The following is a 16,653-nucleotide window of genomic DNA, read 5'->3' on the forward strand; positions in this document are numbered from 1 at the left end:
CATAGGCTTGGACTATGTTTTGGCCTCACAGGTTAGGAGAAGCCGGTCAGACTTACCTTGAGAATGAGATGCTTTCCTGGTGAGAAAGAATGCTTTTTGCTTTTATGATGTTTAGTGGAGGCAGTTAGGTAGTGTAGGAGGTGGCTGCAGCACTCACCTAGGGAGAAGTAAAATTTTCCAAGGGTGTTACTGCAACACAGTCCACATAGAAACCAGAAAAAGATGTTTTCCTGGTAGCAGAATGGAACCTGTTCGTTGGGGCCCTTGGATGTACCCAAGCACACAACTGGGCTGAACTGAGTATGATCTGGCACTCTTAAAAACACAATATCCTTGCCATAATATCTTTTAATGTAATATTTTTGTAAACAGCACTAATCAAATTGTTTGGTTACAGTTGCAACATGATCTCCATATAACAGCTACAAAATTATCCCATTCTTTCTGATTTGAAATAGCACTGTAAACTGTCAATTTTATCCCCAAACCTGTCATATATGCTAGCCGCTCAGTCACTGGCTAGTATCACTAAGTACTCCTAAGCCTTGCTCCTTTCTCTTGCACACAAACTTGATTCTTTTGTTGGGTCACTATTTCAGGACTTCCCTGAGTGAAGGTCTATGGCTACATAATTATGAAATGCAAGTCAGTGTGCTGTGGGACTGCTTGCAGAAGAGACTTGGATAAAACTGTAGAGGTTCCAACTACAGCATACAATCCAGTTACATGAAACTATCCATCATCCCCTGAGTGTGTTATACTGGTGTTAATACAATATTCAGAGCCCTAATATAAATGTTTTATTTAAAGACAAGTAAAAAAAAGTGTGCACAAATACAGGAAATGATTACACAGTATAATGTTCAAAACAGTGTTCTAGGTAAAGCAGAAAAATACAGTAGCAACAGTATTCAACTAGAAGAGCACCCAGAGTCCAATTTGTATACAGAAATGAGGTTACTCCACATAAACACATGATCCTGATGTAGACAGTTTATCTTTACAAGATATAATAACCTACTGTACTTGACTGTCCATGCCTGATTTCCCTGCTGAATATGCTAAGACAGCCTCTACACATTTAACAACTTAAAAAAATTAACAGTTAATGTCATGGCACTTAGAGTTTAGAAGAGAAAGTAAAAAATAGACTTGCAGTGACAACTGTTTAAAATATTTATCACTTTTTTTGTTAACTAAGTTGATACTAAAACAGAAGGCAGATCTTAAGGTTAAAATACATAAATAAAAAATGCATAACTTCTGTAACATTATCTATAAAAAAGTTTTTGCATGAAGCACAAAAACTTCAAAGTGAGAATTCCATTCATCTTTATGTGCATGATGAAAATCTGAAAATGCACTTCCTATATGAAACTGTTTTCCACTGAATATCCTATGAATTTGAGTCACTGTACAGAGTCCAGTCCATTCCTCATGGATAGCAGCCTCCGAGTTTAATACCAACAAATTCCAGACTTCTATACAGATGACGACTTTACAAGTCAAAGGCTAAATACTTCAAGATTATCCCAAATTTAACTTGTGTAGTGGAAAAAAACCTTAAGATTTAAATAGATTAAAGCGTAAAGAGCAGCTTCTGATTTTAAGGGCCCAACTTGAGACATCTTACAGGAGCATTATTTTCATGAGACTAGGGGGGCCAGGCTCAGTACTTCCCAAAAGTTGAGGCACCCAAAACAGCTTGTCAGTTTTGAAAATGTAGCCTAATAAATTTTTTAAAAGATTAGTCTTACAATGTATCTTGTAAACAAAAGTGAGCTAGGTACTGTACTATGGGCGTGAACCAAGTAGTGTCAACCTCTCTTATTAAAGCTACTAAGTCAGTGTATGAAACAGTTTAAGTGTACAAATGAAGGTAATTCACATCACCAAGACTGAAATTATAGTGTCAATGCACTATAGCTTTCAAGGGAAAACAGCAGCAGAGGGGAAGCTCATTAACCTTAGGTAACTCTTGCTAAAGGCTTGTTTACATGGCGTTTGCAATTACATCAATGCAAACTAGGTACTTTTTAGAGCACACCAGCAGGGTGTACCCAGTACAGAATATTAGTGCACTCTACAAATCCCACCCCTGATGTGCTTTGCCAGCACAGTGTAGACAAGCCCTAAGATATGTTGTGTTTTCAGAATAGTGTTCTATTAACTCTGCTTTTACTAAACTTAGCAGTTTAGCTTAAGCCTTTTAGAGGAGAATTTATATAGATTTGACTGTCTCTTAATATCCCTTTTACTTAAAAATATTTTAAAACCAAGCATAAAATATATTTGGCATCTCTTCAGCCAATATATCCCTCAAAGATTCAAAAAAAAAAAGTTTGAATATTTAGGTATCCATAAGGACATTTATAAGAATCACACTTCCGGTCAAGTCACTTCTTGTTTAAATTATTTCCATTTATTCCAATTTTTCTGTCAGTTAGTTTAAGTCCATTGTGGACACCTAAGATTTGGAAGAGCTTATTCATAATTGAAAAACACCAAAAAAGTTCAGGAGTCACTGTGGCTAGCCCTTCCACTTTTCAGATACTGGGTTACATGAATAAAAAACATGCACTCTTTTTTCCACTGGGAAGAGTGAACGCTTTTCCAACAGCATGGCAATAAGATTCTATTAATTTTACTGTCTTCTCCTTAGCTAGGCTGTAGCTATAATATAACCATTTCAGATCTACCAAAACTTAAGGAATAAATAACATGAGGTCCTACATTCTTGAATATTAGCTGCCAATTTCTGCTAAAAAGAATTCTCTATGCAGATTTTTTCCTTTAAAAAAAAAAAGTATGAAGTGAGTTCCACTCATTTAAACTGACACTTTACATCACTTACAGCCCTTGCTGAAAGGGAGAGGCTTGGAAAGGCACTCACTTTTCACATAGCAAAGTGTGTGTGTGAGAGAGAGAGAGAGAGAGAGAGAGTTACCCCCAGTTATCAATCAGAAGTAGCTCAGGAGTGGAATCTATTCATTTAATTACACGAGCATAATCTTCTCTTGGAACAGAATCAATGTTCCCTAGTCCAAGAAAGCAGCCACTCTCCTTCACTCTACCCATTTTAAAGAACTGCTGTCCTACTGTCATTTGAGTGTATGGGGGCAACACTACAGCTTCAACTGTAAACCTGAAAAGATCCATGTACATAACAAGGTTGGAGAGAGGCTTTAGAAGTTACCAGGGCTAAAGTCTTGTCAGTCTTGCTGTTAAAATGCAAGTATTAATGGCTTTTAATGCTGTTTCGTTATGTGCCCTAATGCAACACATGCTCTTAAAGCAGTAAGAAGATTTTTCCTTAAGCAGACAGCTACATTACTTACAGCCGTTTAAACAGAAAAATCACTAGCTGAGAGTTAGCAACCAATGGCTGCTTCTATATTAAAATTAGACTTTGGCAAGATTGTTGGAAGATTAACATTTCAAAAAATTTCTGCAGCCTAACACAAAGTTCAGCATGATAGCAAGTTGTAACAACCAAGATTAAAAATCTGACTCCACAGCTGGTGGCAAGGGTAAAATGTTTTTCATTTGATGCAAGTGCAACCAAATGGCATTTTGTTTATCCATGCAGAAAACAAGTGATAGGTGCAATATATGGCACAGTCCAGAAACGAAAGATCAGACACATTCCTCAGCTGACATCAAAAGAGGATTAATATATTCAAAGCCTTCAAATTCAGATTGGTCAATCTTCTTCACAATATCACTGTTAAAATAAAAACTAGTTAGTATCTTGAGTTAACACAAAATTGCTACTTGCAATATTACTCAACTAAGAGTATCAAAGTTGTATAAAAAGGATGAGGAAACTAAACCATAAAGAGTTGGTCTTAAACTTTAGAACCCTAAGGAGGGCTTTCTTCTGTAGTCCTCTGAGGAACAGGAGTCAAGAAGTTGCAGGGAAGCAAGCAACGAACAGGTGCATAAGAGAACAGGCAACAGCCCTGTTCTGGTCTTCATCCAGGCACCAAAGTATGCCCAGCCACTCCATCTCAGTGCAGCAAAATCCTCACACAAACTTATTTCTCTGCCAGCCTCTAAACACAAAGAGACTTCTGGCTTCATACCACATTCTGCCCTCCCAATGGCTGCTGCTGTCTCTGCTCTTTACCAAAGAGAGGTGGGGGCTGAACACTCCATACAGATTTCAGACTAGCAGCTGTGTTAGTCTGTATCCACAAAAAGAAAAGGAGGACTTGTGGCACCTTAGAGACCAACCAATTTATCTGAGCATAAGCTTTTGAGAGCTACAGCTCACTTCATCGGATGCATTCAGTGGAAAATACAGTGGGGAGATTTTCCACTGAATCCATCCGATGAAGCGAGCTGTAGCTCTCAAAAGCTTATTCTCAAATAAATTTGTTAGTCTCTAATGTGCCACAAGTCCTCCTTTTCTTACTGCATACAGAGGTACGAGGCTGGCTCCATTTATGAGAGCTGACTTGGCTTCTCCTGTCCTTAGGTCCTCCTGGCACAGCACTCTCTACAGGTCTGTTAGGTTAAACCCTTCTAGAATGGATGGTGTCTTAAAAAAATTAAGAAATTAGTTACTACTCCTCTCAGTGTATCTTCACTCAACTATCTCAAGCAAGATACTTATTTACAATAAGTGAGGGTATGGAACATTTTTATCGGCTGGTAGTGCTTACAAGTTACTCATGCATAATGTTCCAAAGTTATTTCATTAAATACTATAGAAAGCCCTCAAGCTCCTAAAATAAAGAGAGCAGTCTGGTTTAGGCTGATTACAGGAGTCTACGGCAGAGCGATCGGGGATCGATTTATCGCATCTACACTAGACTCGATAAATCAATCCAATAGATTGATCGCTACCCGCCAATCCAGCGGGTAGTATAGATGTACCCTTAAGACTGCAGCATCCCAAGAAATCAAATGATGAAATTAAAACCCCCAAATCTTGGTTAAAGATCTACCAGACTGCAAATATGGCGTGTGTTCATAAGCACCAACTCAGAGGATGCTCCGGGATTAAAGCACCCCCGGGGGAAAAACAGTGGGTACTGAGCAGCCCCCCTGTCAGCTCCCTCCCTGCCCCCTCAGTGTCTGCCACCTGCCAGCAGGTCCTGCTGATCAGTGCCTCTCACTCCCTCCCCACCACAATCAGCTGTTTCACAGCGTGCAGGAGGTTTTGGGAGGGATGGGGAAGAGCGAGACGTGCTGGGGGAGGGGGCAGGGCCTTGGAAGAAGGGGTGGAGTGGGGGCAGGGTCTGGAGCAGAGCTAAGGGTCGAGCAAGCCCCAGCACACTGAAAAATCAACACCTGTGCTTGTGTTAGCAAAAGGTCTCTTTGAAGAGGATACCCTCAAGCCTCCACCTCCAAAAGAGCACTCATTGTCTGTCTCCATAAAAATTTTAAACACTTTGAGAGCATCTTTTTCACTCCCAAAGTTTTTGTAATGATGCCTTGGTGTAAAATTCGGTTCACTTTTTCCAAGTCTAGAGAGAACCACACTGAATGGAAGTTCCCACACCCTAGCAGCAGACTGCAATAAAAACCCTGTAGGTACATCTTTTATGAAGCCAATCAAACTGATCTTGCACCATTATAATTTACTAACTTTTTTTAAAAAGGTTTTGTTAAGTTTGAGTTACTTACTCGTCATCTGGAGTGAGCTGGACAGGTTCATTAGTGAACTGGGAATCAAAGTTATCCAGACCAAATTCACCTGATATATTTGGTTTAAATGGAGGAACCACCTGTTTTTGTTCCATCTAGAAATAATTTAAAGTATGTATGAGTAACAGCCTATCAGACAGATTATATTTATGTTTAAAAAAGGACTGAGTTCTGAAAACATTACTTAAATTTCTCATGTCTCTTACAAATATTCCAGCAAATTAATTAAATAAATTAATATGATTAGTGTGTAAAAGGGTTAATGGAATCTATGTCCTCTCTTCACAGTATAGTTTAAAACAGTTAAAAAAAATTAGGCATCCCTTTTAACTTTCAGTTAAGACAAACTTTCAGAGTTATACTGCACATAACAGAAGAGACAAACCCAGTGTTTACATACCAGATCCCAATCAACATTGCGGAAGAATGGATGTCCCTGAATATCTGCAAATCCTGTTTGAGGATGGCAGCCTAAACGTTCCTTTGGATCCTATGGAAAAAAGAAAATGTTTCAAAGTGAAAAATTATTTGGAGAATATGTGACCTTGAGCATAAAAGGCTAAAGTTACTCATTGTAGATTTCATAAGACACACTAATGTCAAAGCTGCAAGTGTATTAGCCTAACGCACTGGCCAAAGTAGCCCTATTCTCAAATTTAAATCTGCAACTGTTTTACTCTGCCTTCAGAAACAGGAAGAATTGCCTAATATACGCTGTAATTCAGTTACAAGCTTCTGTATTTGGTTATATGCCCCCCCCCCCTTTTTTAGTTAAGATGTGCAAATATCAAAATATATTGCATGCTTGAGACCTATACTGACCAGGTCACAACTGGATTTAATATGGGAATTTTCATTGGTGGAGAATGTCTGACAATCCCAGGCAACCCCATTAGAAGACCCCAAGTTGAACCTGGGGCAGACGGTTGGGGTGCAGAAAGGGGTGAAGTGTGAAAGCTCTAAGAGGGAGTTTGGGTGCAGGAGAGAGCCCTGGGCTGGGGCAGTGTATTGGGGTGCAAGAGGGGGTGTGGGCTCTGGGAGGGGGGTCAGGGCTGGGGCTTAGGGTGCTGGCTCCGGGAGGGGCTCAGGTCTGGGGTGCAGGAGGGGGCTTGGGGTGCTGGCTCTGGGAGGGGCTCAGGGATGGGGGTTGGTGTGCGGCCTCCTGCCGGGTAACACTTATCTCCAGTGGCTCCTGGTCGGCAGTGGGCGCAGTGAGGCTAAGGTAGGCTCCCTGCCTACCCCTGCCCCCATGCCTCTCCCGGAAGGGGCCCAACATGCCTCTGCAGCCCCTAGAGGGGAGGGGGCAGGGGACACATGGCTCTGCACACTGCCCCTCTCTGCAAGCACCGCCCCCCGCAGCTCTCCCAGCCAATGAGAGCTGCGGGGGCAGTGCTTGCAAGCAGGAGCAGTGTGCAGAGAGAGACCCCTGCCCCCGGACTGTGCTGGCCGCTCCTAGGAGCGGCATGGGGTTGGGGTAGGCAGGGAGTCTGCCTTAGTGGCAGCCACACTGCGCCACCGGAGAGCGCGATCGATTGAGAGATCCTCTAGGATCAATCTGTTGATCGCGATTGACCAGTTGGTGACCACTGCTGTAACACAAGTTTAACTTATTGAAAAAGTTGATAAGCATTTGCCGCCAGTTCATGTCAATTTTCCAAGCAAATTGTTTTTTAAATACCAAAGACATTAAATGACATGGTCTTTGTCATCACATTTGAAAGTGAAGTTTGTCAAGCCCAGAAACTTGCATTCAAGACCTTCATTAACTAACATGGGGGGAGACATTTTGTTCTGAAATAAGAAGTCTTAAGTGATCTCTCAGAAGTTCCCTTCTGAAATATTCTGGCCATACTGTTTCAATGCAAAATTCCACACGCATCAAGTCCACCTACTTCCAATCATTCAGAATGATTATGATCTAGCAGACCATAAGTACCACAGAATTTCAGAAGTGATGTTTCAAAAATTATGGTAAAAGTATCTGTTTCCTCAATGCCTGGTTAATATGGCTATTCTGTGCATTTCTAGGTCTTTTATTTTGTGGTTTACCCATTAGGTCTGAATATTTGCAAAGTTTCAGGTTTTTTAAACAGTTAAAAAAAAAGCAGCCAAACGTAGGTCAGTTCCATCTATTAAGAATTCTGTTTTAGAACAGTCTCAGACCTTGTCTGCAGAGCTTCAGCTCAAGGGCAATTTTAATTTCAGTTATATCCTCGTAAGTGTAAGTTGACAATGGGAACTCTTGAAAAACCTTAGTCCAAATATAGGGCTTTAGATCTTACCTTGTTAAGAAAACTTTTTAGAACACTTGCTGCTTTAACAGAAAGGGATCGTGGAATACGGATTTGTTTTTCCAAAATGACTAGAAGAATCGAGAATTTAAGACATCAGAACTTCGTATGGTTAAAGTTTCTTTTCTTTGTAAAACAATGTTTTGTAGAGACAACAAAAACCGCTAAATAAAGTGGATGCCGCTTAATAGCAACGCTAATATAAACAACTTCCTGTTAACAGCAACATTTTGTCAGGAACCAATCCCATCCCATTAACTAACATTAAGGATACTGGCAGTGGCAAGCCACTTGTTGAACTTTTTTTTTTTTTTTGGGGGGGGGGGGAGGGGGGGGCCATAGCCACAGGCAGGTTTGTGGGGCTGCAGCCAGGAAGGAAACACTGGACAATGCCTTTCCTGGCTGCAACCCCAAAAACCTGTGTGTAGCTGGTGCTGCCATGTACCAGCGCTTCCTTTCGTGGCTGCAATCCCACAAACCTGCTTGTGCCTAGGGACTGCACAGGAGGTAAGGGACAGAGACGCCTGCATCCACGCCCAATGGGGGAAACCCTGCTAGAGACCCAGTGCTGCCGACTGGGAGAGGAGGCTGTCGGCAGGACAGCAGTGGAGATAGGTACTGTGCAGTTCAGTGGTCCTCTAGCACCCCCACTGCTGCCCTGGCCACAGTTTTCCCTCCTCAGGGAGGGCCCTGGCATCTGAGCTGCACCCATCCTCCCCACAGATAGATTTGCAGGGCTGCAGCCAGGTAAGGCACTTTCCAGTGCTTCCAGCTGCAGCCCTACAAACCTAACTTTTGCTTTTTGGCAACTGCCAGATAATGGTAACTTTTTGCTGTCAGCCAAAGGATTGCCAATAAGCAGAATCTATTATACGTTAAAACCTCACCACTACTCACCTTGAAAGAGATAATCTTCTGTGTTCTGATCGGGGTTATCGGAGCTTCCAACAATATCAAATGGGGATCTGCCAGCCATCATTTCAAACATAAGTACACCTAATGCCCACCAGTCAACACTGAAGCCTAGGATTTAAAAAAAAATCAGAATAAGCACTATTTTATCAGGGAGGACTTAATTTTAATAAGTATCAATGCTAACTATATGAAGAACAAGATATATTTTACAAATGAATAATTGGACGTCTTGATAGTCAGAAAGGCATGCAATGGTTAAGTTATGACCTAAAGACTACTGTACATTTAAGGTGGGCGTGACAATGGCAACAGAAGTCCTCTGGTTCATTATGTGCAGGATGGAAGGCAGTACTCGGGAAGGAGAAGGAATGGAGACTTAAAAGGTTGGTGCTGGAACCTTAAAGATTAGGTTCTCAACTTTAAGTAGTAATTTTAGTATTTGAGGGGGAATAAAAAACTCTCAGTCTCAGCTGTGTATTAACAGCATTTTTTGGTGGAAGGTTACACAGATATTTGTGTCAAACACTGCAATAAACAACAATGGTTATTTACGCAGGTGACATCACATATTCTATTGTTCACTGCTGAAGACAGGGATCAATTAACAGTTCTAGTATCTTGATTCTCCTCAAGGCTGGGACTGCTATAAAGATAGCCTGCTTAGCCTGGGGAGAATCTGGCAGAAAAGAGGAAGGGCCTTGTGTCACTGAAAATTAAGCATACCTAACAAGACAATACTAAGCCATCTCCCTCTTCTGGAAGGAAGGCAAGTGTGATAGGTTATAGGGTAAGCCTCAGGCTTTTGCCAAAAACATAAGATGCAAGTAATGCAATGTTCCAGAAATGTCTGCGACTAGCAAAATACCCTTTTGCATTTGTATAACTATAAAAGTGGCCAAGTTAATCCTGAAAGAAAAAAAAAGTGTTACACCTACAATAGAACTTGTACATACTGTGTTTGTATAAATTTTAGTAGCTATTACAGGTCACTAGATACATTTTACTTACGTTTATATGGATAAAGCATTTTAAAATGCTTAAGTACCTGTTTACTTGATAGTATCTGTGACCCAATACTTAGGTTTATAAGAGAGAGCTACAGTGAAAAAGGGAGCAAATGATCAAGTTCTAAGCTAACAAATGCTTTACCACTGAGACAGGAGAGAGGCAAATTTATCTCGGACCCCGAAAAGAATGATTCTTTACCTTAGAAGGAAGATGAATAAGACGAGACATGACGAAAATACATAATGAATAGTATAGAGAAGGGAGATTAGGAGTTTCTGTTCCTTGTCTCATGACACAAGAGAACATTCTATGAAATTAAAGGGTAGCAAATTCAAAACGGAATTCCCCCCTTCCCCTCACAAAATGCATAACTAAACCATGGAATTCTGTCCCAGAACGTCATTGAGGCCAAGAAGTTAACAAGATTGAAAAAGGGACTAACTGGACATTTATATGGATAACAATCCAGAGTTATAATAGCTAATGTTAATAAACTGTGGAAGATATTAAAACCTCATGCTTCAGGGTTTAATGCTAATTATAAGGGATTAAACCACTAGCTAACGGGGGGTGGGAAAGAGTGTGGAGACTATTCCACATCTGCCTAAAATGAGATATCTTGCCCCTTCCTGTGAAACATCTAGTGCCGACCACTGCTGGAAACAAGATGCTGGACCATGGGTCTGATCTAGTATGGCGATTCTTATTTTCTTCCACAAATCATTTTACAAGGAAGTTAACAGAAATGCATTACAGCTCATGTATTTTATGATGCAGCACTGAAATAAATCAAATTACCATAATCTTCTCCTCGCAAAATCTCAGGAGCAATATAGTTGGGAGTTCCACAGAAAGTGCTGGTTGTGTCTCCAGGCCTTAATCCTTCCTAAAAAAAAAGGAAAGGAAAACAGAGGGGAAAGTTTTATACCATTTGCTAAAAATTCCTTCTGTTTACTATATAAAACAACTATACTTTGTGTAGTGACCCATACCAAAATAAGTTACTAGACTTATAGAGTGCTTTGTATGCAGATTACATGCATTTCTTCTATAAAAATAGATCTGTATGCAGAGTGTACAGTGCACTAAGAAAAGCTCTGTCTTCATTGCACCTGTCACTGTTTTCTAATAATGGTCAAAGAATGAAATTAAATATTCCCTTTCTAAAACACTAGATGTTTAAGTTACAAAAACACTATGTTGAATGCATTAAAAAAACCAAATCATGTTTTAGGCAACACTATCTTAATTACCAGTCAGAAATGTGTGTTTAAGGTATAATGGATTGCAGTGCTTTCCCATGGCATGCAAGGCACCACATAGATCTAAAACAATTTAAAGCAATTGCAGTGTCAGTGGAAATCTGGCTTCATCTAACCTAAAAAGCTAAAAACCACAAAATGACAGACAAAACACAATTCAGAGAAGCTTCTGTTCCTATTACTAGCCAACATGACTGATCCCAACAATGAAGGTCAGAGGTTAAGCCCAGGACAGGCAGAAAATGTTGAAGTATGGCTGAGGGAAAGTAACAAGTTTCTTTCTTTCTTTTTTTTTTTTTTAGCATTTAAAACAGACTCCAGATTCCTATCCCAAACCTTTGTTTGCAGAAGTGATGTATCACAATTGGTTGCATCAAAATGGTGGGAAATCGTAGACGTGACGTTCCTGACCACACCACCACTGAATTCAGAATTTTGACTGTTTTAAAAAGACCTGCACTGTTCTCCAGCCAGTTCCGCAACAGAGTGTGCTTTTAGCACATTTGTCTTGATTTGGGTGACCCTAACAGCCTACTGCTTGAACAAGTAAATAGAAAAGTACTGGTATCCAAGGGCTGATACAGCAGAGTGGCAGATCTAACTAGTTAATAGACTGGGAACTATGTTTTGTTTCAGAAAGTGTGAGCATTTTTACCTTTAATGAATAAATGTATGGCATTAAGTCATAGCATGTTGGGTTTCACTTCATAAAGCCTTTTATTTTCCCGAGGAAAAACAGCAAAAAGGAAAAAAGTAGTGTTTTTTCAGGATTTTGAAAGCAACAGCTCTGATTGCCATGTCCAGATTTCTGTCCAATAGATTGGAGCACAATCCTCTGGTCAGTGACATATGGATAGGGTGTTTTTTGCTGCCATGGCTATTTGGGCATCCAATAACCTTAAGGAAAAACCCTAAGACTGAAAACTTGCTTCTATATACATTAAATAGACCCACTACAGAAAGAGACATTCCCCATAAACAATGATTAGGCAGCCAAAAAATACTTTTTTATAAACTGCCATGGATTTGGAATGACAAAATGCTTAAAAGCTTTTAGCACTATGTTTAAGACAATGTAGTTCTTACTCCTCCCTGAAAAACACACACACAGAGCCCAGCTTAAGTGGCACATATGCAGAGCTCCATTCCTGGGCTTTAATAAGATAACTGAAACTTGAATGCTCTACCCTGTAAAACTGAAGCACCTGAAAAGCACAAATAAAACTTTCTGAGATGAGGATCCAGTTTAGGGGAATGGACCCAGAATGGTGGTCAATGAGGAAATTCTAATTGCCAATCATTTTAATTGAATGAGCGAATTCATGCAAGCAGACGCAGGCTTTCGATCCTAAGCATGTTATAAGAACATCATTTAAATCAGAAGTAAACTAGACCATTTTGAAAGCTGAATTCCACACACAAGTTGTGATTGTATTTCCCTGGCAAGCACCTGCTATGCAACTTATTTTTCTCCAGTGCCCAACAACCAGCTTACAACTGAAAAGTGCACAACAAGCAAAGACAAGTTCATGTTTCAGTATTACATCCACAGCATGAAAGTGGACAATGCTATTTTGGAAAGGGGAGAGTAACGCAGTCTTTAAGAAACATGCTGATATTCCTTACATGACCTATTTTCCGTGGCTATTTTTAGGGTGAGACCTCTCTCCCCCCTCTAGTGTCTGAAAGAATTGTTATCCTCATTCTGTAGCCCAAGCATACCTTTCTGTCTGCTTTGCCTGTAAGCAAAGTAGTGCCTTAATTTTTTTCCCTGGAATTATCTTCAGTCTGGTCTGAATATTTAACTCCTCTGGAAGATGTGGGGAAAAACTAAGCAAGGCAGTTCTCTTGTGGTGCGGAAGCCACGCCCAGCAGCCCAGTGATGACCATTTTAGAAAGGGCCTTGCTCCTGGCCTTGCTCCTAACCTGCCTCCGAGACAGGTATCAAAAGGCTGTTCCTTCTGTTTGGGCTGGGGCATGCTGGGATATGGGAGAGGCGGCCAAGGTCCTTTATAGAATTGGACTTCTTTCCCATTCTCAGAAGACTGAGTGGACACATCTCCTGGCTAGGAGACACAAGAAGCTGTTACTCCCATCTGCGTGTACATAGAATTAATGTGTTTGGGTTCATCTGTTTAAAATAACACAAGGCTGAAACATTCACAGCCAGAGGGTTGGGGTAATACGCTCATTTTGTGTTTTTCCATTTTCAGTTTATTATTTTATCCTGCTACATTCTGCGATTAGCTTTAGATCCCAATATACAGTGGGTTGTAGGCAGGAGTGTTTACACGTCCGAGTAGTTCAGCATTTCTTGTTCTTCCTTCCTCCTTTTAATTTCAGATGGGATAAAGCCTTTTGTTTCCACATGAGCTGTATATAAGTTGATAACAGACTTAGTCAGTTAATAAGCTACCATAAGTTACAAGGTACCCAAGCAGGAAGTTTCACATTTTATCTATTTGGAAATAATTCTCCCTCACCTTGCACATGCCATAGTCTGTGAGTTTAATGTGCCCCTCAGAATCCAGTAACACATTGTCCAGTTTCAAGTCTCTGTAGATTATCCCTCGCTCATGAAGATAGTTCAATGCTAGACTGATTTCTGCAGAATAAAACCTAGAATGAAGTAAGATACATTGATGACACAAGGTCCCTCAGTTTTTCAAAACAGATTTACAACTACAGCATAATAAATAGTGCAGCAATAAAGTGTCCTTCGTGTAATTCTACTCTGAAAACCAATACTGTTTATTCAGTCATAGATGCTTATAAGTACAAAAATACGTTCACTGCTGATAGCCCTGCAGAGCCAATACATCTAAGAGAGAATAGGATTCTGTTCCTTTTTGCACATCAGAATTGTTCACCAAGTTCATGCTGCAGTGACAAAGTCTGACCTCAGTCACACTTGTGACCCCACTGAAGCTGCACAGATGTAAATTGGGGCTGAAGAATTTTCTTAGTAGTAATGATACATAAATAGAAAGAACTCAGTTGAACCCTCAGATCACAGAAATAGTTTGCAGAGATGGAAGTTAGGAAGATTTATATATATATATATATATATATATATATATATATATATATATACACACACACACACACACCTCTTTATTTATCTGTTATCAATATACAATCTATATGGTACACTGTTAAACTGGGAGGGTGTACTGAGTGGGACCCACTGGGGTCAGTTCTGGGTCTGGTACTATTCAATATTTTCATTAGTGACTTGGATAATAGGGTGGAGAGTACACACGTAACATTTGAAGATTATATGAAGCTGGGAGCAGTTGCTAGCACTTTGGAGGACAGGATTAGAATTCAAAATGACATTGACAAATTAGAGAATTGATCCGAAATAAATAAGATGAAATTCAATAAAGTCAAGTGCAATGTACTTCACATAGGAAGGGGAAAAAAAAAAAATCAAATGCACAACTACAAAATGGGGAATAACTGGCTAGGTGATAGTACTGTGAAAAGGATCTGAGAATCATAGTGCATCACAAACTGAATGAGAGTCAACAACGTGACGCAGTTGCAGAAAAGGCTAATATTCAGGGGTTTAAGAGACAAAGTAACTGTCACGCTCTACTTGGAACTGATGAGGTCTTACCTGCACTACTGTGTCCAATTCTGGGCATCACACTTTAGGAGTGATGTGGACAAATTGGAGAGAGCCCAGAGCAGAGCAAAAAACCGATAAGGTTTAGACAAATCTGATGTAAGAGAGGAGGTTAAAAAATGGGTATGTTTAGTCTTGAGAAAAGAAACACAAAGGGGGAGCGGATGATAGCTCTTAACATATTTGAAGACTGTTACAAAGACGACGATGATTGACTGTTCTCAGTGTCCACTGAAGATAGGACAAGTAGTGATTGAGGTTAGATATAAGGGAAAACTATGTAATTTTAAAATCAGTTAAGCACTGGAATAGGTTTCCAAGGGAGGCTGTGAAATCCCCATCTTTGTAGGTTTTTAAGAACAGGTTGGACAAACAGATGTGATCTAGGTTTACTGGGTCCTGCCTCAGCATAGGGGGCTGGACTAGATGACCTCTCAAGGTCCTTTCCAGCACTACATTTCTCCAATTCTATTCTCTGTAATTTAAAATTACTAAGTCACTCTTTAGACTTCAGGGTGATTCTAGTGTGAACAGGACTTCTGGTTAATATTACGGTCTTTATTCTGACTTTAAAAGGTATCTGTAGCTTAAAGCACTAAAAATTAAATAGCTACTTATAGGAACTCATCTCACAGAAAAAGGAGAATTTTTTTAGACAAATATCACCATCTCTTAGCTCCTTTCCATTTGGAGGATGCAAGAGTTGGGAGGCCAGTGTCAACATAAACTTTGCACTGCTGCATCATGTCAGAAACACAGATTTCATGTGAACAATATTCTCTCAGATTAAACATACCTGGCATGCTCCTCGGGCAGTTTCCTCTGCCGCTGCATATGAAACATTAAATCACCTCCATTTACGTACTCTATCACAAAAAATAATCTGAAACACACAAAGGTATATTATGCAAAAATTGATTGTTTCAACTTTTCATTTGATCTTTTTTACCCTCACAGTTCTTGGAGCTTGATAACTTCTGAACAGAAGAACTGAAAGGGTCTAGCAAGGATTCTCCTTCTCTCTCTCTCAGAATATGGATTAGAATGGGTTACTCCCATTCCAACATCTTATGTTCATGTCTCCATATTTCAGGGCTTCTCTCAATAGCCAAACAAACAGAATTTGTCCTGAGGCTTTCTTTATTACTAAAGGAAGGTAATTAACTCTTCCCATTCTCCCAAACCACCAGGATTTCTAAGTTTCTTTAACAACATTTATAAGTGTTATACAAAAACAATTACATAGATTCCAAGGCCAGAAGGGAACATTGTGAGCATCCAGTCTGACCTCCTGTAGACCTTTCCCAAAATAATTCCTTTTGAATTAAGAATCCTACCACTGAACAACCAATGCTCTGTCTGAACTACCCACGCCCAATAATGTGAATGGTTCCCAAATCGACCTCTATACACCCAATCCCACCATTTAGTCCAGCTGTGCCTCTCATTGCCTGACACATCTCAAAAGTTATCACAAACTTTAAAGCTGAACTTATGTTTCCTCATGATTTCCATCACTGACAACCCAACTATCCTTCATTTATCCAGTGTTGTATTTGACTTCTCCCCACCCATATACCCAGTCGCCCACAAGGTCCCTCTAATACAACATAAACAAAATGCAATTTTCTCACTATCCTTGCTGCTTAAGCCATCTTGGCCATCTTTTGCCTTTATTATTTTTAACCTTCTCTCTCATATCCAAGCTATCAAATACCACTACTAAAGTAATCTCTTCTGCCACCTCACCACTCCTTTTTGAATTCCTTCATTCATTTCCTATTTAACAGCATCATATTCAAGCTCCTTTCCCTCTTCGAGGCCCCATGTAACATCACTCCCCCCCCCACATTACATCTGTTCTCATTTCTTCATACTCCCTCTCATTCTC

General features: G+C 40.1%; 1 protein-coding gene across 1 annotated transcript in view; it reads right to left on the bottom strand.

Moving 5' to 3' along the window:
- Window positions 1-785: 785 nt before the first annotated feature.
- Window positions 786-16,653, bottom strand: part of PRKCI (protein kinase C iota) — a 44,266-nt gene continuing 28,398 nt past the window's right edge. The window contains exons 11-18 of the mRNA XM_037908423.2: window positions 15,559-15,645; window positions 13,615-13,750; window positions 10,668-10,755; window positions 8,844-8,969; window positions 7,938-8,017; window positions 6,056-6,145; window positions 5,635-5,750; window positions 786-3,724 (exon numbers count right to left, since the gene is read on the bottom strand). Of these exons, the coding sequence (XP_037764351.1) occupies window positions 3,637-3,724; window positions 5,635-5,750; window positions 6,056-6,145; window positions 7,938-8,017; window positions 8,844-8,969; window positions 10,668-10,755; window positions 13,615-13,750; window positions 15,559-15,645 (811 nt within the window). The 3' untranslated portion in view covers window positions 786-3,636. The remainder of the gene's footprint in view (window positions 3,725-5,634; window positions 5,751-6,055; window positions 6,146-7,937; window positions 8,018-8,843; window positions 8,970-10,667; window positions 10,756-13,614; window positions 13,751-15,558; window positions 15,646-16,653) is intronic.

This window comes from Chelonia mydas, chromosome 9 (genome assembly GCF_015237465.2).
Source record: "Chelonia mydas isolate rCheMyd1 chromosome 9, rCheMyd1.pri.v2, whole genome shotgun sequence".
In the NCBI taxonomy this organism is placed as follows: domain Eukaryota; kingdom Metazoa; phylum Chordata; order Testudines; family Cheloniidae; genus Chelonia; species Chelonia mydas.